At 41.8% G+C, this 26871-nt stretch overlaps 1 protein-coding gene across 2 annotated transcripts in view; it reads left to right on the top strand.

Annotated features, from left to right (window-relative positions):
* ANXA4 (annexin A4) overlaps positions 1-23369 on the top strand; it is a 65011-nt gene extending 41642 nt beyond the window's left edge. For both annotated transcript variants that reach the window (XM_039239573.1, XM_039239575.1), the window contains exons 4-13: positions 286-380; positions 2836-2949; positions 4223-4313; positions 6500-6579; positions 8631-8687; positions 13996-14089; positions 17779-17874; positions 18426-18484; positions 19678-19800; positions 22299-23369. In XM_039239573.1, the coding sequence (XP_039095504.1) occupies positions 286-380; positions 2836-2949; positions 4223-4313; positions 6500-6579; positions 8631-8687; positions 13996-14089; positions 17779-17874; positions 18426-18484; positions 19678-19800; positions 22299-22358 (869 nt within the window). In that variant the 3' untranslated portion in view covers positions 22359-23369. The remainder of the gene's footprint in view (positions 1-285; positions 381-2835; positions 2950-4222; positions 4314-6499; positions 6580-8630; positions 8688-13995; positions 14090-17778; positions 17875-18425; positions 18485-19677; positions 19801-22298) is intronic.
* Positions 23370-26871: the final 3502 nt, after the last annotated feature.

Below are 26871 nucleotides of genomic sequence, written 5' to 3'. Positions count from 1 at the left end.
CAGGGGAGGGTCAGAGAGAGAGGGAGTCACAGACTGAAACAGGCTCCAGGCTCTGAGCTGGCAGTCATCACAGAGCCCGACGCGGGGCTCGAACCCACGAACCGCGAGATCATGACCTAAGCGAAACTCGGACGCTTAACCGACTAAGCCACCCAGGCGCCCCCAAGGACCTCTTTTCTTAGAAGGCTCTCTGTGTGTGTTTGGGTCAGGCCAGCATCCTCACAGGAACCTGTTTTCTCATTTCCCTCTCCAATCACCTCACTCACTGTCCCCGCTTTCCACCAGGCACCGACGAAGATGCTATCATCAGCGTCCTCGCCTACCGCAGCACGGCCCAGCGCCAGGAAATCAGGATGGCCTACAAGTCCACCATCGGCAGGGTAGGCCGCAGCCTCTCCAGGTCTCTTCCTGATCTAGGTTCCAGAAGTGGCCTTTTGGGTCCAAAAGATGGACCCTTGCCTTGTTTAAAGATGTTCTGAAGAAAAAAACAACTTCAGTGTGTTACCTCCACTGTCCTTAGCCAGAGGTGATTTCTGGGAGCTCTTGGTTCCCAGAGCTCAACCCAACCACAGTGAAGTGGTATCTTCCCATTCAGCCCCGTGTAGGGACGTGGTCGTTCAGTGGACTCCACCACCGCCCTGGTTAGCATCAGACAGGGCTGAGCCTCCACATTGCTTCCCTGATCCTGGCCGGGCTTCTTTTAGGTCACGGTGGATGAAGCAGTATTGACATCTAGTTTGTTTTAAACACGCTCTCCTAGGATTTGGAGTCTATTCTGACGCTTCCACATAAACCCAGGTGTACCATATTTTCATTCCTTTGATGATTCTCAGTTGAGGGACACCCCCTCAAATTCTAGATTGGGGTTGTGACTATGTATATAATTCATTAGCTTATGGATTCAGGGTGTGTTCACTCACCCCTTCTGGTTTGAATCCTGCACCCCCAGGGACCCTATTTCAAACTCTGTTTTCAACAACTCATTTACCAGAGCCATCCACCCAGTCTTTCCTCACCACTGAAAACCTGTCTATGTGATGAATCTTTTTATTGAGTGAGGAAATGAGTGTTTTAGGTCTCGGAGTATAGTAACTCCGAAGAATATTTCTATCCTGGAGAAACCTTACAGCCAATCAGACTACAGCTGTTTCTCAAAGACTGGCACTAAGCTACTGGCTGGGACAAAGCTGGCTCAGCATTCCCCAGCACATCTGCATGCAAACTTTGGCTGGGGCCCCAATAGGGACTGGGATTATTCATAGCTCAGACTGTCTTCTGAGCATCTGAAACTCTCCTCCATCCCAGAGACCTTTAATGAGCATAAACGAGTGTGAACATGCATGTGATATGTGAACTGGAATGGCCTCAGAGCTAAACTAATCTGATGACAATTTGGGGGGGGGTTGTTGTTTTTTAATTTTTTATGGTTTGTTTATTTTTGAGACAGAGAGAGACAGAGCATGAGCAAGGGAGGGGCAGAGAGAGAGGGAGACAGAGACTCTGAAGCAGGCTCCAGGCTCTGGGCTGTCAGCACAGAGCCCGATGTGGGGCTCGAACCCACAAACTGGGGGATCATGACCTGAGCCAAAGCCGGACGCTTAACTGACTGAGCCACCCAGGCGCCCCTGATGACAATTTGTTAAGATGACCAACGTTGATGAATTGAGCATTCATTGATTTGTTCATTCATTAATTCATTCACTCTGTATGGATGTGACCTAAAAATATGCACTAGAGATTGAAATACAGGGAGGGCTGTGCAGTCGGGTGTGTGAGATCAGAGACAAGACCTGAACGGTATCTCAGCTCGTTTTGATCGGTCTCAAGCATGGCCTTAAACTATCTGACCTGTTCTAGGAGGAAATGTGAATGAATGTCTTTAGAATTTGGTCCTTTGTCCAAAGTATTACATTTCTTTTTAGGAACTGAATCTTAAGAAATAATCGTGAATGATCACAAAGATATGGCTAAATGCATGTATACATAATGGTACAAAAATAGAAATAAGGGGCTGATGAAATAAATTATATTGTATCTATATATAGAAATTTCAGCAGCTGTTAAAAATGTCATATGTAATTATTGATTACATATGATTACATATTGATTACATATGATTTGGAAATACATTCAAAGCATATTGCTAAGAGAGTGAATACATTTAAGTCCGTGTCTATAAACTTTTTGATCTCAAGACCCTTCTACACTCTGATTGAGGACTTTTTTTGTTTTTGGATTATCTATTATCTAATATCTATTGATATTTACTATACTAGAAATTAAAACTGAGGCATTAAAAATATGGATTTGTTAATTTATTTAAAAAACATAAATATATTACATGTTACATTTTAATGAAAATTAGCTATATATTCCAAAACATTAACATTTAGTGAGAAAACTGGCATTCTTTTACATTTTGCAAATTTCTTTAATGCCTGCTTTAGTGGAAAACAGCTGGATTCTCATATCTGCTTCTGCATCGTTTGTTGTGATACATGGTTTTGGTTGAAATCTGATCTTGTATAGATATATATGTACTTGGAAAAGGGCATGTTAATAGCCTTTTAACAGAATTATAGAAATGCAGATATGTCAAGTAGCCTTTGCAAAACTCCATGGTACAAATGTGAGAGAATGGCAATGAAAAGGCAAATATAATGTCTTAGTGTTACTTATCATGAGGAGAGCTCTGACCTTGCAGGCCCCTGAATGAATCCAGAGACCCCAGAATGAGTCTGGAGACCCCAGACATCCCTGGACCACACTCTGAGAGCGGCTGGGCTGGTTTAAGTTAGCGTAGCAGTTAAACAGAGCCACTCGCTTGCTTTGCAGGACCTGATAGACGACTTGAAGTCAGAACTGAGTGGCAACTTTGAGCGGGTGATCATGGGGATGATGACGCCCACTGTGCTGTACGACGTGCAGGAGCTGCGAAGGGCCATGAAGGTGTGTGCCCTCCTCTCCTGCGGCCCGGACCAGCTTCCTCCAGAAAGGGACAAAAGCCCTGTGGGAGTGGGGAGGGGAGGTTCAGGAGAAAGATTTTCCTTCATCGATGACAACTCGAAAACATGACACTACATTATAGCAATTGTAAACTTAAAAATGATTTTCCATAAAGTTATGCAATCGTTTGCTCTTTCCTATGGCTCCATGGGGAATGGTGAGAGTTGTGCCTGTGGTGCAGCTCCAGAAACTTTCTTGTCGCGTTCGCCGCTTTTGAGACGTGAAACTTTATGGCTGGCACAGTGGAGCCTCTGGAGTGGCCAGAGGCTCAGAACTGGCAGAAAGGATTCTCGGCCTCCCTCAGCACTAGATCCACTGTGCCCTAGCCTTAGTGGGACAGTTTTTAATGACCAACTACAAAATTCAAATACAATTACCCTCCCCAAACATGTCAGTAAATAGCCTTGTGGAAGGTTCTGGGCTAGGCTCTGGGAAAGCAAAGAGGTAACAGTCTTTGCCAGAAGATTCTGCCCTTCAAAGAAAAAGTATGGAGGTAGAGGCTGGCAACTGGATGGCTTAGTCAGACTCTTTTTTTTTTTTTTAATGTTTATTTATTTACTTTTGAGAGAGAGAGAGAATGAGCTGGGGAGAGGCAGAGAGAAAGGAAGAGAGGTAATCCTAAGCAGGTCCCACGCTGTCAGCACAAAGCCCCATGTGGGGTTCGATCTCACTAACCATAAGGTCATGACCTGAGCAGAAATTGAGTTGGGCACTTAGCCGATTGAGCCACCTAGATGCCTCAAGTGTCAGATTCTTGATATGAGCTCAGGTTGTATTCTCACAGTTGTGAGATTGAGCCCTGTATCAGGCATGGAGCCTGCTTGGGATTCTCTTTCTCCCTCTCTCTCTGCCCCTCCTCTGCATACACACCTGCATGGCGTCTTCTCAAAATAAATAAATAAATAAATTTTTAAAAAAGAGAGAAAAGTACAGGGGAAGTCAAGGAAAGATTATGCCTCCAGAGGGCAGACACTGTCCATAACCTGGCACAATAATCAACCGATAGAAACAGCCCATAAATGTTTGTTATTATTAAAAATGATTATGGTACACCCATTGGGATTTGGGCAGGACAGTTTATAAATTAGCAAATCCTGTAGGTATAGCTCAATAGGTTGCTTTTTTCTCTGCAAATTCCCAGGTATATGCCTCTATGTCTGGGATTCAACATTATGAACTGGCTCATAACTCCCTGTCTTCTGGGTTTTGTGTTTAGGGAGCTGGCACGGATGAGGGCTGCCTGATTGAGATCCTGGCCTCCCGGACACCTGAGGAGATCAGACGCATAAACCAGACCTACCAGCTTCGTATGTAGCATCCTCAGTGGTCCCCCTGAGGTTTCACTGTGATCTGAAAAGTAAACAAGCAGCGGGTAGTTACCTACTGATTAAACTTTCTTCGAGAGGGGCGCCTGGGTGGCTCAGTTGGTTAAGCATCCAGCTTTAGCTCAGGTCATGATCTCGTGGTCTGCGGTCTGTGAGTTTAAGCCCTACATTGGGCTCTGTGCTGACAGCTCATGGAGCCTGGATCAGATTCTGTGTCTCCCTCTCTCTGCCCCTTCCTCACTCTCTCTCTCTCTCTCTCAAAATAATAAATAAACATTAAAAAAATATTTTTAAAAAACTTATGCCTTAGAAACAGTGACCATGAGAGATCCTGAGTTCCAAGCTCTGCTTTCAGGCAGTTCCCCATCTAGGCAAATGACAGTCTGTTGGCTTCTCAAGACTTCTTATGTGAAGACACCACTCCCAATGCAGTGTTTCATCGCCCTGCATGTTGTTCCTTATTATAAAGCAGAGAATCAGACATGTTTGTTCAAAAGCGGTGGCACCAATGAATCTTAGCATTTCAGGGGATGCCCTGGAGGGACTCTCTTGCCCAACTTCTTACCTCCACACTGCACTGTGTATCCTCTAGCCACCCAAGAAGGAAGCCATTTATTTCCCTCTTACAAATCTCCAGAGGATGATGCTTAGGAAGAGTCTTTAAAAGATAATATGCTTTTTTGCCCTAAGAATGTAATTTAAAAAAAAAACTGTACAAAGGTTTAGATCCTATAGTGCTTATTTGGTATTGTATAGATTAGCTAAATATGTCCAACAGTAGCAGGTTAGCTGAATAAAATATGTTGCACCCACACAATGGAGTATTATGTAGTCATCAAAATGTATATTGAAGGATATTATTACATTCCATTAAGTGGTATGGTATATGGATAAGTAAAAAAAGGCAAACCATAAAATAGCATGCTATGATGTCATTTAAAAAAAAATAAAAATAATAACAGGGGCACCTGGGTGGCTTGGTCAGTTAAGGATCCTATTCTTGACTTGATTTCAGCTCAGGTCATGATCTTGGGGTTCATGAGTTCGAACCCTGCATCGGGCTCTGCACTGACAGCATGGAGCCTACTTGGGATCTCTTTTCTTCCTCTCTCTCTGCCCCTCCCCAACTCATGCTGTCTCTCCCCTGCCCCTCTCAAAATAAATAAACTTAAAAAAAGAAAAACAAAGGGGCGCCTGGGTGGCTCAATCGGTTGAGCATCCGACTTCAGCTCAGGTAATGATCTCACGGTTCATGGGTTCGGGTCCTGCATCGGGCTCTGTACTGACAGCTAGCTCAGATCCTGGAGCCTGCTTCAGATTCTGTGTCTCCCTCTCTCTCTGCCTCTTCCCCACTCATGCTCTGTTTCTCTCTGTCTCAAAAATAAACAAACTATAAAGAAAAAGAAAAAGAACATATGTATATAAGGAGAAATGAGGAAGGAGACTCACCAAGGTGGTATCAAATGATTGTTATTTCTGGGTGGTTATATTATGGTGGAATGTTGTGGGGTGTTTTTCCTCCTTCTTACTTATTTGTTTTCCCCCAAGTTTCCCCTACCTTTCTGGTAGAAAGGAAACAAAACAGTAAGGGATTTTTGGTAAGTGTTCAGAACAGGAGATACTAAACCTTTGGGAGCTTCGTTTGAGCACTCCAATCCCCATGTCTGCCGAATGTGGATCTTCTCACCCTGTGGGCTGTGAAGGGTTGGAGCTTCTCTGGGAAAGCTCTTAAGGGAGTGCAGAGTAGGCACCTGCTAGAATTTGGGTCTGACAGCCCCTGCATGTCCCCAGTCACAGGCTCAGAAACCCTGCGCTGTTTGCCTTTCCATGTGCCAGTCCACAGCCTTCGTTCCTTCCATCACTGAGAACCACAGTGGGGGCAGACTCCTGGACAGTAGTGACCGCAGAAGGAGGGTTACAGCCCCAGCCCTCTTGACCTCACCTTTTAAGGACCAGGAACATCTTGCTTCCACTCTAATGACAAACTAAACTTACCTTGACCATTTTATGAGAGTTCAGTTTTGGAAAAACTGTGCGCGGGGTTGAAAACCCTCATCATGAGCTGCTTCGGTGAACCGGCTAATCCTGGGGAGGACGGACAGTTCTGGAGCATGGCACAGCGCTGGCAGGACTATATTCTGAAGCAGCTAACTTTGCTCTCTTGCCAGAATATGGGCGGAGCCTTGAAGATGACATTCGCTCTGACACTTCCTTCATGTTCCAGAGGGTGCTGGTGTCTCTGTCCGCTGTGAGTCGCTCCCTCCGTGGGCTGCTTCTGATGGGGGTTGAGTTCACTTGGGACGCTCACTCCAAGTCCTCTTCTCCAGCCTTCCTCACCCTTTCATCCTGCCAAACGTGAATAGTCCCCAAGTGTTGTTCATGGGCCTCTCTGTTGTTTTAATCTTCTCCCTCTTAGAGACTCTGGCTACTCGTGCATGCCCATTTATGCAGATCCATATATATGAGTACCTAATACATGCCAGGTGCCCTTTCTACTCAGTGTGGAGACAACTTCTAGGCTTATGTTGTCATAAAGGAATATAGCAAGTACACAGTTTGCTATAAAAAAAGGCATGAAGAGTGCCAAAGGAAGGGCACAGAGTAAAAGGAAGGTTCAAGGAGAGAGTCTAGTTGCAGAAACAAAGAAAAGCCTCATGACAGAGGTGCTGCTTCAGAGAGGACTTGGAGGGTTGCCAGGATTTCAAGAGGCACAGACATAGGTGGGTGCATTACAGGCAGGAAGAACAGCCAGAAAGAGGCAAGGAGGCAAGAGACATGGCATGTGGGTGTGCTCAGGGAACTGTTGGCTGGGTAGTCGGCTGGTATTTCTAGGAGCAAGGTGGAAGGCTGAACTGGGATCCCTTATTGGGTGAGCAGCAGGGAGCCACTGAACGTTTGGGATCGATGAAGTGAACTGTCTTTTCAGAAGAATAACGTAAGAGTGATGTGTAAGATCAGTTGAACTGGAGGCTGGGAGGTCTGGTAGGAAGTTACCTCAATATTTAATCCAGATGAGAGGTAAAGCAGCACTGAGGTAGTGTGGGAGGAAGGGTGGCAGGAAATGGAAGATGCATGCATGTGATATCTCACATGACTTCCCAATTTTGTCTTTATCCTGACGTCCTTCCTGAGTGTAGCACCCTCATTTCTCACTACTTTTTAAGGTGTTTCCTTCTAGTCTACCATCACCTCAAATCAGTCCTCCTAAACTAAACCAGAACTCATTTCCCCCCCAAACCAGCTCATCTTCCTGACTTGCCTGTTTCTGTTAATATTGTTGCTATTCTTCCAACAAGGCAGGACCCCAGAAATCATCTCCAGCCCCACCATACTCTGTCTCTGATACTTACTTAATAATGCTGACCGGCTTTTCTTGTTTCCTTATTTTTTCCTCTTCCCTTATTTCTTAGCATCTCTTAACCCATTTTGTTCTTTGCCTCTCAGATTTAGCACCCTACCACGCCATGCCTAGACCATAGAATATTGAGACAGCACAGCAATAGAAGTACTCTAAGAAGGGGCGCCTGGGTGGCTCAGTTGGTTAAGCCTCTGACTCTTGATTTCAGCTCATGTCATGATCTCACAGTTTATGAGTTTGAGCTCTACATTAGGCTCTGCACTGACAGCTCAGAGCCTGCTTGGGATTCTCTGTGTCCCTCTCTCTCTGCCCTTCCCTACGCTGTCTCTTTCTTTCTCTCTGCTCTCAAAAATAAATAAACATTAAAAAATAGTCTAACGATCCAGAGGAAAGTAGCCTGTCACTCCTTAGCATTCCTCCCAGACTTCAACCCTGCCCTCCCTGTGAGCTGATGTCGGTGAGGGGTAGGGAGTTTCCACATGCTCCTTAAGCCCCACTGCTGGTCCTAGACTGTTGATTCTCCTTTATTCCAAGCCCTTATTTGGCAGAATTGATCAGATCAGCGCAGATTTGCCGGTTAGGAAGGCCTGAGTCAGACGTAGGAGTGGGGTGAGGTGGCAAAGGGGAGGGGACCACACTGGAGGGAGCAGTCAGCAGGCAGTGTTCACTCTCCTTCCCCTTCTACTGACAGAGTCACTCAGGCAGTGGGAAGGAACCGCTGGCACTCTGAGTGGTCATGGTCTCCAGGCACAGACTAGAGCCACAGGATTAATGCAAACACATTCAGAGGACATCTGTCCTCTCTCCCTAGGCTGGAAGTGTGACCCCTGTGGGCATTCCAATTACCACATCCTTGGGTTCCCAGACATTCTGTCCTAACAGTGCACCCCACACTCATTTTCATGGATACTCTCTCATTCTCCTTGTTTTGTTTTTCTCAGGGTGGCAGGGATGAAGGAAATTATCTGGATGATGCTCTCGTGAGACAGGATGCTCAGGTTAGTAGAACTGAAACTTCTCTCTTTGCTTTTGCCAGTAAGACATGCCTTAGTTGGTGGATTCCCTCTTATATTTCAGTGTATATCAGCCAGGCTGGGATATAGTATTAAAAAAGATTCCCATAGATAACCTTTAATAGCAGAAATTTCTTGCAGAGATACTTGGGGCCTGGGCAAGTGACACAGAGCCTCATTATATAAGCATCCCTGTGTTCTTGACATTGGGACCATGGTATGCCCCCCCCCGCCAAGAGCCATGGAGTGTCTTCAGAATCACTTGGAGGTGAAGGGACCTACCTTTGCTTTGTTTACCTTGCATTTTTACCTCCCCAGAGAGAACATTTGATAGCACCTGTGTGAAAAAGCTTGGCACAGTGTGTACCCCATGGGGTAAAATTAATATCAAACCCCAAGAGGCAGTTGTTTCCCTGGCGCCCACCCCACTGATGGTGCCCTGGAACTGATCCCTGATCGATTTACTGCGGCCAGGTAACACTGATAATAATAACTAATAAAAAGTGGGTCCTTACCAGGTGACAAACACTGTTATGAGCTCTTAATATGAAGTATGTCAGTGAATCCTTGCGATACCCTATGAACCAAGTCTTGCTAGCTCCATTTTATGGACAAGGAAATTGAGGCTTGCAGTTCCTGCTCAAGTTCACAGATAATACATGTCAGAATGGGGATTTGAACCTAGGCAGTTTGGATCTAGACCCTATACTCACAACTAATATACAACCATAGGAAGGATTATTCCCATTTAGTATGCAAGGTACAAACCACTATGGATTTTGCAGGAAAGAACCTGTTGCTTTCACTAGGAGGGAGAGGAATATGTGTGCCATAAGAGTTCTGAGGATGCAGGGAGGCCCATCCCATACTAGAGAAATAGGAAATTGCTTTAATCCAGAAGCTTTGAGGAGGGAGAAGGTATTAAAAACACTGGAACTCCTGGTTGCTTATGTGAATTTCAGCTTCCTCAAGGACAGCATTTTTGTTTTTGTTTTTGTTTTTTTTTTAAATGTTTTTTATTTTATTTCTAGGAGAGAGAGCGAGAGACAGCATGAGCAGGGGAGGGTCAGAGAGAGAGGGAGTCACAGACAGAAACAGGCTCCAGGCTCTGAGCTGGCAGTCAGCACAGAGCCCGATGCGGGGCTCGAACCCACGAACCGCGAGATCATGACCTAAGTGAAAGTCGGACGCTTAACCGACTAAGCCACACAGGCGCCCCAAGGACAGCATTTTTGGATGTGTTGGAAGGAGTCTCCATAGGCCAGGTGTATCTCAAACTAAATGAAGAGTTTTTTAGCGAGCAATTTATTCCTGAGACGTTATACCCACTGTCAATTGCTGGTGCATTTCCTAGATGCCAGGCATTGCGTTAACTGCTTTACACTTTTTCCTCACAACACACCTGTGAAGTAGATATTTTTAATGTGAAGACTTAAATAATTTGTCCAAAATAATTATTCCTAATTACAGTAAACAATAAATAAATAAGTAAACAGTCCAAGATCGCATATCTGGTAGAATTAGGTTCCTTGAATCCAGGTCTGACTGATTTTTTTTAAAACCATGCAGTTCAATCAACAAATTTTTTGAGGTCTCTTCAAGGAGTACAGTTTCTCTTGGAAGTGATCAGGTGAAAGGGGCTTTCAACCAAGTTTGGGCTGGGGAAGTCAGAGGAAGTAGAACTCAGAGTAGGTTTTTCTGGATGCTTCACCAAGGGGTGAGGAATTTAAGACCAACAGCCACTGAGATTTCAGCTTTTGTAGGATAAGACGGTAGGAAAACCTTGTCAGCCTTTGCTCTGTGACTTGTATCAGCAGCAGGGGAAGTGTTTGCAAACACTGGGTATTACAGCTGGATTTTGAGGAAAGTAAATGAGTTTGAGATGAGAAGAATGATCAGGGCACGTAGAATCAGGTCATGGTAATTTATAAAACGTAGAAATCTTAAAATTTTTAAGTCTATTATCCAACAAGTCCAATTTTATCTGTTTTTGGGTGAAACTTGCACTGAAGGACATCATAGGAGTACACAAAAGTCCTACTTTAAAAAAAAAAACTTGGGGCGCCTGGGTGGCTAAGTTGGTTAAGTGTCTGACTTCAGGTCATGATCTCATGGTCTGTGAGTTCAAGCCCTGCATCGGGCTCTGTGCTGACAGCTCAGAGCCTGGAGCCTGCTTCTGATTCTGTGTCTCCGTCTCTCTCTCTGCCTCCCCCAATCACATTCTTTCTCTGTCTCAAAAATAAATAAACGTTAAAAAAAATTTTTAATAGAGAACTCGTGATATATTAAAACTACATTAGGGGCACCTGGGTGGCTCAGTCTAAGTGTCCAACTTAGCTCAGGTTGTGATCTCACAGTTCATGAGTTTGAGCCCTGTGTTGGGCTCTGTGCTGACAGCTCGGAGCCTGGAGCCTGCTTCAGATTCTGTGTCTCCCTCTCTCTCTCCACCTCCCTACTTGCACTCTGTCTCTTCTCTCTCAAAAATGAATAAAATGCATTAAAAAATGAATAATGCATTAAAAAAATTTTAACTGCATTACAAATGCCCTTCAGAGCTTTTGCTGGATGACACATTTTGGTTCCCTTCTTCTGAAAAACAAACCAGCAAATCTAAAAAGAGGGAAAATCTGCATCAACACTGGAAACTATGGAGGAGAACTGTTAAAATGTCAGATGGGCAGCAATCCTGGCCCAAGGACGCAGGAAGGACATTTCTGCCACAAAAAAGAGGCCAGTCCCCCATAGCCTCAAGCTGGAAGCAGGCACAGTGGCTTCGTGCAAGCAGGAAGAAATTCCTCGGGGAATCCTGTGTCTCAGAGGCCCTCTGTGGACCAGTTATTGGTGCTCCAGCTGGGGAACTTCATCCATATGAAAAGTGAGGAGCTCCGAGAAGAATCCACTCACCTTGTTCTGGAGGAAAAAAACAGATCTGGATAGACTGCTTATTACTTTAAAAAGCATGACAGTCAACACATCCTCAGCTCAACACTGTAGCCTGTGAACAAACAGAAGCAGCAAGGGATGCAAACTTGTCCACACTGTCAGGAAGAGGCAGATTTCAGATGGCTTTGGACCCTAAAATACATGAGAAAAAAACAAGTTTCAGTGAAACAAGAGCTAAATAAAAAAATGCAGTGAGTAAAGAACAGAGATGAAAATGGAGCTAGATAAAGGGTAAGAAAAGATAAAGGAGATAGACGAGCTGGCAAGAAGTGATCTTAGATGAAACCAGGAAAATATGAATTTTCAAGTTTATTACTTTATTACTTAGATGAACCTTTGTGCCCTCTGAGCTTTAAAATTCCATGGTTCTGTGAATTGACTCTAAAGCAGTGAGGAAATTAGACAAAGAATATGAGCAGATGGAGGAAAGCCCAATGAAGGACAGAGTGTCAGTTAAGGGCATTTTAAGAAACTTAACAAGCCACCTGCTGCCTATAAATAAATAGTAGAATTGTTGTACTATATGCTAACTAACCTGGATATAAATTTTAAAAATTAAAATTAAAAATAATAATAATAAACAGTAGGGTTTTAAATTAAAAAATAAAAAAATTAATAAATGTTTATTTTTGAGAGAGTGTGTGAGCAGAGGAGGGGCAGAGAGAGAGGGAGACACAGAATCTGAAGCAGGCTCCAGGCTCTGAGCTGTCAGCACAGAGCCCAACATGGGGCTCAAACCCACAAACTGTGAGATCATGACCTGAGCCGAAGTCGGACACCTGGGTCACCTAGGTGGCCCAAAAATATTTTAAAAATAAAATACATGTAACATAAAATCTGCCATCTTAACCATTTTTAAGTGTACAGTTCAGTAATGTTAACTAGGTGCACATTCTTGCACAATCTCCAAAAGTTTCTCACCTTGCAAAACCAAAACTCTGTACCCATTAAACAACTCCTCGTCTCCCCTCCTTCCAGCCACTGACAACCGCTATCTGGCTTTCTATGAGTTTGACTAGAGGCCTCATACAATGTAATCACACAGTATTTGTGTTTGTGTAACTGGCTTATTTCACTTAGCATAATGTCCTCAGGGTTCATCCAGGTTGTGGCACGTGTCAGAATTTCCTTCCTTTTTAAGACTGGATTGGGGCGCCTGGGTGGCTTAGTTGGTTAAGCGTCTGACTTTCGCTTAGGTCATGATCTCGCAGTTCATGGGTTCGAGACCCGCGTCGGGCTCTGTGCTGACTGCCAGCTCAGAGTCTGGAGCCTGCTTCAGATTCTGTGTCTCCCTCTCTCTCTGACCCTCCCCTGCTCATGCTGTCTCTCTCTCTCCTAGAAATAAATTAAAAAAAAAAAACATTAAAAAAAATTTTAAGACTGGATCATATCCCATTGTTTGTGTAACCCACATTTTGTTTATCCAGTCATCTGTCGATGGACAGTTGGATTTCTTCTAACTTTTGGCTATATACTCACAAGTAGAATTGTTGGATCATATGGTAATTCTATTTTTAATTTCTTGAAGCAAAGCCATACTGTTTTCTATAGAGGCTGCATTATTCTCATCAACAGTGCACTGAGTTCCAGTTTCTCAGTATCCTCGCCAACACTTGCTATTTTCCTGTTGTTGTTTTTAAATTAGCAGTGAGGTAAATGAATAGTAGTTTTGATTTATCAGTAATATAGTTAAAACGACCAAAGCCAAATTCTTATAGTCCTACCTGTTTGGAATAAAAACAATTACTAATGGGGTCCTGGTTCTACCATGAGACCTTCTGTAGCCTTGAGCAAATCACAGATCATTCTACAGTTCTGTTGTCCAAGAGAACTTTCTGCAATGCTGAAAATGTTCTACACTGGCACTGTCTTGTATGGCTGGCTAATTTTAATTAACTGAAATTAAATAAAATGTAAAATTCAACACCTCAGTCAGATTAGCCACATATGGCCACGGAGCACTTGAAATGTGGCTAGTCTGACTGAGGAGTTGACTTTTAAATTCTCATGAATGAAAATGTAAATAGCCACATATGGTTAGTGGCTTCTGTACGGTAAGCCTAGTCTAGGGCATTCCTTTCAGCTCTTAGGATTGAACCATGTCGTCCATATATAAGGAGCTTCTGCTGGTGCTTGCCCTCTAAAGCAGATAGTAAAAGGTGCCATTAGTCATATACCTAAGGAAAAATCTTGAGTCATTGCTTGCCACTCAACCAGCAACACCACTTCCACCCTCCTCACCAACAAAATAAAATGAAGCCAGCTCAGCTCTTTGAAGTTCTGGAAATATTTGTATATTTCCTGGCACCTTCTCTGTGATGTTTTAAATTTGTGCTTTGTTTGGCTTCAGGACCTGTATGAGGCTGGAGAGAAGAAATGGGGGACAGATGAGGTGAAATTTCTAACTGTTCTCTGTTCCCGGAACCGAAATCATCTGTTGCACGGTAAGGCACTTGCCTCAGCTTCCAAAGAAACTGAAAGACAGTGAACTCTGTAGTGTCCATAATTAATTTAGAACCTTTTCCCCTTTGCTTGGTACAAAGAGTTGATTGTACTGAACCATTTTAGATATCTTATCTTGGAAATGTAGGAGTGCAACAATGTGCATGAAGGCCAATTTCTGAAAGATTAATTATGAATAATTAGTATATATGTAATGTATTCATAGGGGTTTGGCATTCCTGTTTGCAAGAAACCAACCTTTATGGTCAGTCCTTTTTCTAAAGTGGCCCCATTTATTTATTTTTAATATAGTTTATTGTCAAGTTGGTTTCCATATAACACCCAGTGCTCATCCCAACAAGTGCCCTCCTCCATGCCTATCACCCATTTTCCCTTCTCCCCCACCTGCCACCAACCCTCAATTTGTTCTCAGTATTTAAGATTCTCTTCTGGTTTGTCTCCCTCCCTCTCCTTAACTATTTTTTCCCCATCCTTTCCCCTATGGTCCTCTGTTAAGTTGCTCCTGTTCCACATATAAGTGAAAACATATGGTATCTGTCTTTCTCTGCCTAAAGCAGCCCCATTTAATCCAAAAACATTTTTTTAAGTTTACTTATTTATTTTGAGAGAAAGAGAGAATGAGTGGGGTAGGAGCAGAGAGAGAGAGGGAGAGAGAACTCCAGTGGAGAACTCTCCACTGTGAGTGCAGAGCCTGACATGGGGCTCAAACTCACGAACTGCGAGGTCATGACCTGCACCGAGATCAAGAGTAAGACGCTAAACCGACTGAGCCACCCAGGCACCCGCCCCATTTTTTAGTTACATAGGAAAAAATCTTCAGTACATCAGTGAGTAATGAAATAGAATTGTTGGTTGACATTTATTCCTCGTTAATATCCAAGTTGTAAAGCTAATAGAAATGATTTCTTTAGGGAGTATGTTGTATAAGATAAATAGTGGATAATTTCACATTTTATTTCCTATGTGTAATGTTTCTAATTTGCTTCTGATAATGCTAGTCTTTGTAATGTGCTTTTAACTTCTTTGGGAAAAAAATATTGTGGAACATTTGTCCAGGTTTATTATCTTCCTGTAAGCAGGAATAAGGGTTTAATAAGATATTTCATCTTTTATATAGGCTTTTTAGTTCTTTATGTTGCAGCACAATTTTATAAGCCTGCCATGCCTTATAAGCACACACAATTTACCAAACCTATGGGAAATTTGAGAAGAATGAGTTCGCTAAGTTGAAAACATAAAGTAATTGAAAATTACAACACATTTGTAAGTTGCAGTGATTTCAGATATCCCACGGTGCCTAAAAATAGGTGATTACACCTGTTAATAAATGTCATGGGCTACCATCAGATGCACCAACTTCTGACTCAGCTCATTTCTTCACCTTCCCTTGCCAAATTACTAATTATATAAATCTCCCCCTGGTGGTATTTCCCAGGAACTGCAGGTCTTCAAAAGACCATGCAAGTAAGTACCTTTGTAACAATTTTCACTTCTCAGCACAATTGTTGGATAGTTATAAAGTATCTGCTTGTAACCCACTGAAAGAAAATCTAAGTACTATTTGGATAAAGAAAGATTCATAATTTTTTTTCACCAACCAACAATAATAGTGAGGATTCAAATAACTAAGGTTTTATTAATTATCTTCCCGATGCAGTGCTAAGCCTACTATAAGCATTGTTTGTTGCAACATCACATTGGAGCAGCCATTAATTCACCCATTTTACAGTGAAGTAAACTGGGACTTTGAAAATGTGTCAATTAGATCTTTTGATTCCAAGCAATAGACACTGACTCCAACTTAAGTAAGAAGAAGAAATAATACAGAATGGGACAAGAGGGAAAATGGAAAATATTGGTGGCTCATTGAATCAAAGAGAGAGAGCTGAACAATTCCAGGAAGAACAGAAATCAAGACAGTTCTGGGGAATCACAGTTTAAGGAAGTCGCATATTTTATTTGTAAGGCAGAGCTTGGGGCACCTGGGTGGCTCAGTCAGTTAAGCGTCCGACTTCGACTCAGGTCATGATCTCACGGTTCGTGGGCTCGAGCCCCGTGATGGGCTCTGTGCTGACAGCTAGCTCAGAGCCTGGAGCCTGTTTCTGATTCTGTGTCTCTCTCTCTCTCTGACTCTCCCCAGCTCATGCTCTTTCTCTCTCCCTCTCCCTCTCTCTCTCTCTCTCAGAAATAAATAAAACATTAAAAATATTTATTATTTTTAAATAATAAATAAACATTTAAAAAATTGTTTAAAAAGATTCTCTCTTTAAAAATAAATAAACAAAATTAAATTAAATTAAATTAAATTAAATTTTAAAAAGTCCCCAGTAGGTTAAGACTGGCTCTGATCTAGTGAACTGCCCACTGATTTGGTAGAGCTTATAGTGTATGTTGGGGGGCAGAGCTGTCTGTGGGTTGACAGCCCTGTGAAAATCACACTGATGGGACCTGGGACAACACCTCAAAGAGAGCATGGTTAAGAAGCAAAAACAGATATCCACTCTAAGAAGGCTCCAGAAGGAGACAGTGTGAGGAAAATAGGTTAATCACATTCAAAAATACTTGGCAAAAAGTGAAAAAAAAATAATTATGTTACAGTCTATTAAAAGAGGCAACCATTTGATATGAAATGTGACTCAGTATTCAAGGGGTTGACTTGCTCTAGTTTTGAGCCAAAAGGAACACACAGGTGATTGCCAAGGCCAGAATTACAAAAAGACATGTTCTGCTCATTAAGAGAACAATGAGAAAAGAAAGCAAATCTCTCTAGATGTTATGTCCATTTTATGTGTGAGAAAACAGGGTCCCAAATAAGGGAGAGGACTCGCCTGATCCCCTCCAAGAGTCACAATATTCCTTCATCCTCCCCTCACACCCATTCCACTTGCCTGTGCCTCCTGGGTTCTCACGGATACTGCTAATTACTTGCGTCTTGATGTATGCCAAAGAATAAAGAGTGACTGCTTCGGATTCGTGTCTCCCCCACTCATGCTCTGTCTCTCTCTGTCTCTCAAAAATGAATAAACATTTTAAAAAATTGGGGGGGGGCACCTGGGTGGCTCAGTCACTTAATAAGCATCTGACTTCAGCTCAGGTCATAATCTCACAGTTTGTGGGTTTGAGCCCCACGTCAGGCTCTCTGCTGACAGCTCAGAGCCTGGAGCCTGCTTCTGATTCTGTCTCCCTCTCTGCCCCTCCCCCACTTGCACTCTGTCTCTCTCTCTCTGTCTCTCTCAAAATTAAACATTAAAAAAAATTTTAAATTAAAATGAAAAATGGGGGCACCTGGGTGGCTCAGTCGGTTGAATGTCTGACTTCAGCTCAGGTCATGATCTCACGGTTCATGAGTTGTAGCCCCGTGTCACCCTCTGTCCTGACAGCTCAGAGCCTGGAGCCTGCTTTGGATTCTGTGTCTCCCTCCTTCTGCCTCTCCCCCATTCATGCTGTCTCTCCCTGTCTCTCAAAAATGAATAAATGTTAAAAAAAAATCTTTTTAAATAAACAGTGAACTCTAGATGAGCTCATTCTCTCCATAAATTTTAGTTTCCTCTATTCTTTTTATCATTTAGAATTATAATATATATTATAAATATGTAATTATAAAATATAAAAATAAATTATGTTTATTACTTGTAAGTAAAATAACAAAACAATTTGTTATTGTTTTTAGTGTTTGATGAATACAAAAGGATATCACAGAAGGACATTGAGCAGAGTATTAAATCTGAAACATCTGGTAGCTTTGAAGATGCTCTGCTGGCCATAGGTAAGCTGGTGGGGGGGAGGGGGGGAGTAGAGAAACAAATGTTTACAGACTTTGTCCTTACTAGTTTGTTGTCACAGGGATGTAGTTGTTTTCAGGTATTAAAAAATGTTTCAATCATGCATAATGAGATGCAGAATTTTAGACAAGAGGTATGTATAATCTGATTATTATTGTATTATGTAGCCTTATATATTTTATATCCTCTGTGCCTTTATATCTCAATATACCAGAGAAATAATCCTCTACTGGCTGCATCTTGCAAGTCTATGGATGGTTAGAACTAATAACTGCTTCATGTGGTAGAGATAGGAATCATTGTGAAACTATAAGCTGCCTTTTGCTTTAATTGCCTTTATTAATTACTTCTCTAATTAATTACTTTATTAATTACTTCTCCATGGTCTATGTTCATAAAACATTGGCTAAAATTTTTCTGACAAAGCAATCAAGAGAACACTACTTCGTACCTTGTAGAAATAGAGGGAACAATTGTCACTTTTTTCTCATAGATTTTATAATTTTTTAATTTCTTTTTTTTAATCTCTTAACAGTAAAGTGCATGAGGAACAAATCGGCATATTTTGCTGAAAGGCTTTATAAATCTATGAAGGTAAATGGCCTCATTTTTTAGCATCTGAATGACTACAACATGTCTTGTGTCCACCTTCATGTTTACTTCTATTTCCCACACAAATCAACCAAAATCAGCTTGAGATGTTCAGTTCAATTCATCAAATACTTCACAGAGTGCCTGCTAATGATAATACTCAATAAATATTATTGAGTACTATAACATGTGATCACCTTTCCTTATGCTATATACATAGGGATTAATTTTATCCCCACGACAGCTCTGTGGGGCAGGTCCTATTATTTACTCCCATTTTACAGATGAGAAAACTGAGACATATGGAGGATGTGCAGTTTGCCCAAGGTCCTCAGTGAGGAAGTAATGGGGCAAGGATGCAAATACTGGCAGTCTGGCTTCAGAGCCCAAGCCCTTAACCATGCATCGTACTCCAGAGACCATTACTGAGAACCATGGGAGGTGCAGGAGAGATCAAAAGGAAGGGGAAGGCAGTTTTGTGCAAAATACCAATAAGAACAAAATATAATATGACAGTAGTTGAGGATCCAAATATATAGGAACACAGAAAGAAGAGTGCTTTTCAATATTTGTTTAGAGGATAAAGATCAGAAAAGAATATATGAAGAAGTTGGAATATTTGAGCAGGACCTTAAAGGAAATTTTACAGGGGCACCTGGGTGGCTCAGTCGGATGAGTGTCCAACTTCTGGTCAGGTCATGATCTCACAGTTCGTGAGTTAGAACCGTGTGTCAGGCTCTGCGCTGACAGTTCAGAACCTGGAGGCTGCTTCACATTCTGTGTGTCTCTCTCTGCCTCTCCTGTTTGTGCGTGCTCTTGCTCTCTCAAAAATAAATAAACATTTAAAAAATTAAAGGGGGTTTTACATTGGAGGATTTCACGTGGTAGGAAGGATGGTAAGGCTGGGAAAGGAAGGATGACATTCAGGCGGAGGAGTCATTGCCAGTGAGGCAGGCAGTCTGGGAACACCCGGGTATGCGTCTAGAATGGCAGAGAGCAGTCTCCTCTGGTCAGAACACAGAGCGTTGGAAAGGAGGTCGTGGATAGCCCTGCACACCATGGTGAGGAGCAGTATTCCACAGGCTTCTACAGGCTTTGTGGTGCAACAGACATCAGGAGAGCCATGCATAGGCTTGCCTTGATAAGCCGAGAAAGAGCACTGAACACACCAGCATGGATCTTGTTTTCTTCCTTAGGGCTTGGGCACTGACGATGACACCCTTATCAGAGTTATGGTTTCTCGAGCAGAGATTGATATGATGGACATCCGGGAAAACTTCAAGAGGCTCTATGGAAAGTCTCTGTATTCCTTCATCAAGGTAGGTCATGAGAGCCTGGCCCTGGCCCAGGGGAAAGCTCTGAGGAAAGGATGGGGTTCTGACCTAGGTATTTTATCCACTCCCAGGCAGATAGCATCACTTTTAAAGATCCTACTCAAATTCAGGTATTTCCAGTTTATTTCCTTTCACACAGATGGTTAAATCTCTGCCAGGTTAGAAGCTAGAAATGTCTGCCTTCTAAATATGATAATTATGTTGACCCCAGACAGAGAAAGAGTATATTTTAATGAATACTTTTAAGAGTGTCATTTCCTTGCCTGCCTGCTTACAGTGAGAGATAAGCAACTAAGTCAGTCATCCAGAACCCTACCCAGGGCCAGCTACAATCTGCAGAAGACATGGGAAAGCATGTTAGTTACCCTAGATTGCTGCCTTTATTTACCTGGCAGCACACTTCCCGGAGTCCTAACTGGGCATGAGAGTGAAAAGAAATGATTCACATCCGGAGAGCCTGGCTGGCTCGGTTAAGCATCGTCCTTCAGCTCAGGTCATGATCTTACAGTTCAAGCCCCATACTGGGGGCTTCAGACTGACCGTGGGGAGTCTGCTTGGGATTCTCTGTCTCCCTCTCTCTGTGCCCCTCCCCTTCTCACATGCTATCTCTCTTTCAAAAATAAATAAATAAACATTTTTGAAAAAAGGAAAATGACAGAAGACAGACAAAAATGTAAGTTATATTTATAAGGAACAATTAAAATACAGGTGACATGTAAGCAGCTGTAAAAAAGAGGCCAGGGAACAGAACATTTGACAATGTAAAAAAGAAAGCAGGGATTATGCTATAAGGAAAAAGATGAATTTAAGGAGAAAAAACATTAAATAGGAAAAAAGTGATCACTTTATATTAATAAAGATAACTATTCACAACAAAGATTAAATTCTTGTGAAACTTTAAGTGCCAAATAGGTATTGCATTCAAATCTATAAATAAGAAATTCGAACCTCCAAAAGAAGACATTGATGGAAATACTATGCCAGATAGAGTTTAACATATCCTTATTCTTTGGCAGATTGATGAGACAAAGCATAAACAAGGATATATTAAGATTTAACTTAATAGATATATTAAACCTTGAATCCTATAGACAGAGATTCCCTCTTTTCTAGTGTCCGTGAAGCACAAAAATTGATCTATTAATTAGACCATAAAAAATTATATGTAGAAATTATAGCACCTTTCTGGAAGGCTATTTTGCAACATATATAAAAAGGCTTGGGGTGCCTGGGTGGCTCAGTCAGTTGAGTGTCTGACTTCGGCTCAGGTCATGATCTCACGGTTTGTGGGTTGGAGCCCCACGTCGGACTCTGCGCTGACAGCTAGCTCAGAGTCTGGAGCCTGTTTCAGATTCTGTGTCTCTCTCTCAGAAATAAATAAAAATATTTAAAAAATGTTTTAAAGGCTTAAGAAAATGCACAATCATTGGGGCACCTGGGTGGCTCAGTCAGTTGAGCGCCCAGCGGCTTTGGCTTAGGTCATGATCTTGTGGTTCCCTGGTTCAAGCCCTGTGTTGGGCTCTGTGTTGACAGCTCAGAGCCTGGAGCCTGCTTCGGATTCTATATCTCCCTCTCTCTCTGCCCCGCTTCCCCATGCTTTCTCACTCTCTCTCTCAAAAATAAGCATTTTTTTAAAAAAGTTCTTTAAGATAATGCACCATCATTAATCTGGTAATTCTCATTTTATGAAAATTTATCCTGAGTAAATCATCAAGAAAATGCACAAAAATTTAACCAGAATTGCTACTGTAACAGTGTTTATAGTAGTGAAAAATTAGAAGCGATATAAATATCTAACGGGGAGGGGGGGTAAGCAAACAAATTATTTTACCCATATACAATGGAATACTCTTTAACCATTAAAGAATGATGTTGTAGAAGAATATTTAATAAATTAAAATAGGGAAACAATCTCTGTTACATAGGAAAGCAGAATACAGAATACTATGGTCCCCTCACATAGGAATCAATATACATAGAAAAAAGTCTGGAAGGATACTGGACACACCAAATGTTAAGAATATCTCTATGGGGCACCTGGGTGGCTTAGTCGGTTAAGCGTCCGACTTTCGCTCAGGTCATGATCTCGCGGTTCGTGGGTTCGAGCCCCGCGTCGGGCTCTGTGCTGACTGCCAGCTCAGAGCCTGGAGCCTGTTTCAGTCTGTGACTCCCTCTCTCTCTGACCCTCCCCTGCTCACGCTGTCTCTCTCTCTCTCTCCTAGAAATAAATAAAAATATTAAAAAAAAAAAAAGAATATCTCTAAATAGTGGAATTAGGATTTTTATGTTCTTTTATGTGTTTATTTCCTGCATTGAACAAGTATTATTTTCGCAATGAAAAAATAACGAAGGTTATTTTTAAAAAATACCTCTCTGAGAAAAAGTCAGATAAGACTTAAAAGGTTAACATAGTTGACTCTGAGCTGTGTATTCCATTTGGAAACTCACTTATCAGACTGTTCCTTTGCTTTCCTTGCCCTCAGGGTGATACTTCTGGAGACTACAGGAAGGTACTGCTCATTCTCTGTGGAGGAGATGATTAAAATAAAATCCAGGAAGGATAGGAGGATTCCCAACATTTTGAATTTTTTTTTCACCTCATTTTTCTACACTGCTATTAGCATTATCTCAGAATACTTATTTCCAATTAAAACGCCTACAGATTCTTCTTAGGATATAGACTGTATTATTATTCATCTATAATTACTCATGATGCTTTAAAGCTGTACTTGCATTTCAAAGCCTATAAAACTTAAAAGGAGATTTTAAATTAGAAATAAAAATGTACTCCATGTTTTTAACACATTTCTTCCTTGTTTGTGTTTCACAGAAATTAGAATGTATTTAATTTATTTCATGGCTTGGGTGAAAAACTATTAAAGCAGAAGACTGAAAGACTGTTGTAAAATCACTTTGCTTCCCTAATTCTATTTTCAAAGTGGCTAGTAATTTCTTGATTTGAAATTTGAGCATGTAGTTCATAAGAATATCAGTCCAATTTGCTATTTTACATGGTCACACTTTGAAAACATCCACTAATCTCCTTTGTTAGAGGTTGTCTATACTGTTAGTTGAACTCTACAAAAATTTGCATGGGAGACTTTCTTCTTCACATCTTATATTAAGATTACTTACTCTCTCCAGATTGAAGTGTACCAAATTCACCAACTCATCTGAGCAAATTAAATTCTAAGTGTGGTTATACAGGTCATATATGTCTGGTTAGCAAACATAAATGCTGAACATTCCATAATATTATGGTTAATGTCTTAATCCAGCCAGAAGATGAATGAAGAAAAAATTAAGTGTCCAACTAGGTATTCTTCTGGTGATGGTGTAATGTTCTGAATTTGCTTTTACTTACAGGAATTTTTTTGTGCTAAAAGTAATTTTTTAAATATTTTTCAATTTTGTTGATTTGTAGTAATTTACATTTGCACTGTGCCTTTCAACTCTAGAATTATTCTGAAGTTGTACTTGATTTTATCCAAAAGTTCAGTTTGTATACAACATGGAAAAATAATTTCAATAAAATATGGTGTCTTTAAAATGTCTTTAAAATATTCTTTCTTTAATTGACTTTACCACTTCTTTAAATTTTTTTTTTTTTAGTGTTTCTTTATTTTTTTGAGAGAGAGAGTGTGAGCGGGGGAGGTTCAGAGAGAGAGAGGGAGACACAGAATCTGAAGCAGGCTCCAGGCTCCAAGCTGTCAGCACAGAGCCTGATGCGGGGCTCAAACCCACAAGCTGTGAGATTGTGACCTGAGCCAAAGTTGGATGCTTATCTGACAGAGCCACCCAGGCGCCCCTTGACTTTACCACTTCTGAGATTTTTTACTCTGGCCTCTGAAAGAAGATATCTTTAAAAAACTTGTGTTAATCAGTTTCTGTTAGAAACTACAACACTTGATTTATGCTTGATCATGATTTAATGGTTCATGTATAGCCGCATAGGGCTCTGAGCTGAGTGTGGGGCCTGCTTGGAATTCTCTCTCTCCCTCTCTCTGCCCCTCCCCTGCTCAAAATAAATAAATATTTAAAAAAAAGAAACTACATTAAGAAAAAATAACATTTTTAATCTTATGTGCACTAACTGCTATAAAACTAATGTTTACGTATACCAAACACCACTTAATAATATAAAATAATATATTTAATTTATTTGCTGGAAATAAGTGATGCTCTCTGTTCTACTAAGTGGAACATTTGTATTAAATAAGAATATTTGCCTTCTGGGGCACCTGGGTGGCTCATTCAGTTAAGCATCTGACTTCAGCTCAGGTCATGATCTCATGGTTCCTGGGTTCTAGCCCCACAGTGGGCTTTGTGCTGACAGCTCAGAGTCTGGAAACTTCTTTGGATTCTGGGTCTCCCTCTCTCTCTCTGCCCCTCCCTAGCTTGCGCTTTGTCTCTCTCTCTCTCTCTCTCAAAACTAAACATTAAAAAAATTTTTTAAAAAAGAATAATTGCCTTTTTATTGTATTTTGATAGATGAAATATAAAGTTTTTTTTCAATTTGTTTCTGCTTGCCCAATGTAAGTGCTAGAGCTACCAGTGAAGGCTATTTGTATGAATACTTAGTCATTCCGATTAATTACAGGAAGTAGTACTGCTGCTTTGATATTGACCTAGGAGAGTATGGAATCTCCAACTTTATTTGGCTTTGGAATCATTACAAAGTTTTGGTAGTTTTATCTTTAAATTACATATGATTTAACCAAATGTTTAAAACAAATTGCATTTGGTGACTGGACATTGCATTTGGTGACTGGAAGCAGGATGAAGCCACCTTGGAGAAATGTTTGTTTATTGTGAAGAACAAGCATGACTTTGGAATATGATTTTTTTTAATATTTTTATTTATTTTTTTATTTCTAGGAGAGAGAGAGAGACAGCGTGAGCAGGGGAGGGTCAGAGAGAGAGGGAGATACAGACTCTGAAATAGGCTCCAGGCTCTGAGCTTGCAGTCAGTACAGAGCCCGACGCGGGGCTCGAACCCACAAACCGCGAGATCATGACCTAAGTGAAAGTCGGACACCCAACCGACTAAGCCACCCAGGCGCCCCTGGAATATGATTATGAGGCAACTTTGGTTTTCTCTCCCACTGTTTATTTACATTTATTCATGGGCCTACTTCTCCTGTCATTAGATGACAATTCTGATAGAGCTGGGACTTTTCTGGTCACTCTTAGGTTTTAAAAAGTCCTACTGTGCAGTCCCTATGGTCATTTTAGTAATATGTCCAGTCAGAATTCCAACCTTGATTTATAATTGAGCCTTCTTCCCTTGTTCAGCTCTGGCCTATTGCCAGCAGGAATAGGAATATAGTGGGTTTCTCTTCTTTCTTCGCCGTGGTTTCCTTCCACACACTCATCGCTTCACCACAGCCCAAACTCAGCCAGGGTTGTAGCAGGAGGGAAGAGAGTAAAGGGGAGCAGGAAACTTCTTAACCGACTGTTCTTGCTGTGGTGGTAGAGGATCAGTATTGTGTAACACTGGCAGATATTTAAAGCTGATAAATCTTAGGGGCATTTTCCTGGGTTCCTTTATCAACTCCTTTTTCAGCCCCTAGGAATCCGATAATACCTTCAGGTGCTCTTTGCTGAAGTCAGTTTGTTCTTCCACCCAGGCCTCTGGGACAGAATCTAAAATAATCCCATGCTGGCTGTCTTATGGTGGCCCACACTTGCCCCATGGGAAACACTGGGACATCCATGCTGACAAATTCTAGGCATGAAGACTGATCCCCTTGCTGCCATCATTCTCTGCCACACACACCCTAGTCCACTCGGCCCCCCAAACTATATATGCTGCTAATGAAAGTATAAATTGGTTCAATCATTTCCGAGAACTTGGCAATACCTAATAATGTTGGAAAGTTCCCAGGAAATCTACTTCTAGGAATCTATTTGGTGAATCTTTGCACATGGTGTTCATTGCTACTCTGTAAGAACATTAAAAGAGAAACAACCTGACTCCCTCAAAAGATAAACAAATTGTGGGTTCGTGAAACAAGGAGCAATGAAAATTAACTGGAGATTAACTGGGTAAGTCTTAAAAGTATAATTTTGAGAAAGAAGAAAGGTACAGAATGATAGGTACAGTATGATTCCATTTAATTACATGCCTAAATGTGCTAAAGAACTTATATTCCTTATGGTATACGTATAAGAACATGCATGGGAAAACGATAAACACTATTATTCCCAGGATAGTGGTCACCACAGTGGAGGGAGAGACAGATGGAGAGGGAGTTTCTATCTATACTGTTCTATTTAAAAGAATGAATCAAAGCAATTTTAATTTTAAGTTATCATACTTGTTGCAGGACCATAGGAGTTTACCGTATTATTCTGAGTAATTCATTGTAAACACTTTATTTAAAAAGTAGCAGAAGGGAGTTACGGAGTGAAAGCTGGCTGTCAAAGGCAGGCAGCTGTAAATTTTGCTCCCACCTTCAGAAGGCACTGTAAGCCCTGCCAGTACTGATGCAGACACTACTCAGATGTTTCACTTGCGGCTAGGAGGGAAGTTAAAGAATGCAGGGAACCTTTGCCATAACCCGCCTAGGGCAGTAGAAACCTGATATTTAAGAAACCCAAAGGCCTAACAGAACTCCACATAGTAGGTCCTCCTTCCCGAGGAAGCCTTGCCAAATATCCGCAAGGCGTGATTCCAGCTAGTGGTGAACTCCTCTAGGAAGAGCCCAAACAGCACTATCATTTTTGCCCCTTGCCTAGCACGGAGCCTACTAAGTATCTGGAACTCCAGGAACTTTTGACGAAAGAATCAATGAGCTGGAACTCCCGGTCGGGCTAATACAAAGGAGTGTGTGAAGGAACTGTAAAATCCAGATTGGCCCCAAATCTCAAGGCAGCGTGAGATCCAAGCGGAGAGCCGACCGAGCTCGCCTAGGCGCCCACAAGCCCCTTTACCTTTCAGTGCAAGCTCCACCCACCACGCACACGCGCCTTCCCCCGCCCCTTCCGGAGGCTCGCCCCGCGCACGCGCCCTCCTGTCCGCGCTTTGCTGCGTCTGCGAGGGGGCGAGGTTCT

The sequence above is a fragment of the Hyaena hyaena genome, unplaced genomic scaffold (assembly GCF_003009895.1).
Source record: "Hyaena hyaena isolate Hyena2069 unplaced genomic scaffold, ASM300989v1 scaffold_158, whole genome shotgun sequence".
Taxonomy (NCBI): Eukaryota; Metazoa; Chordata; class Mammalia; order Carnivora; family Hyaenidae; genus Hyaena; species Hyaena hyaena.
This window is presented reverse-complemented; position numbering and strand designations above follow the sequence as displayed.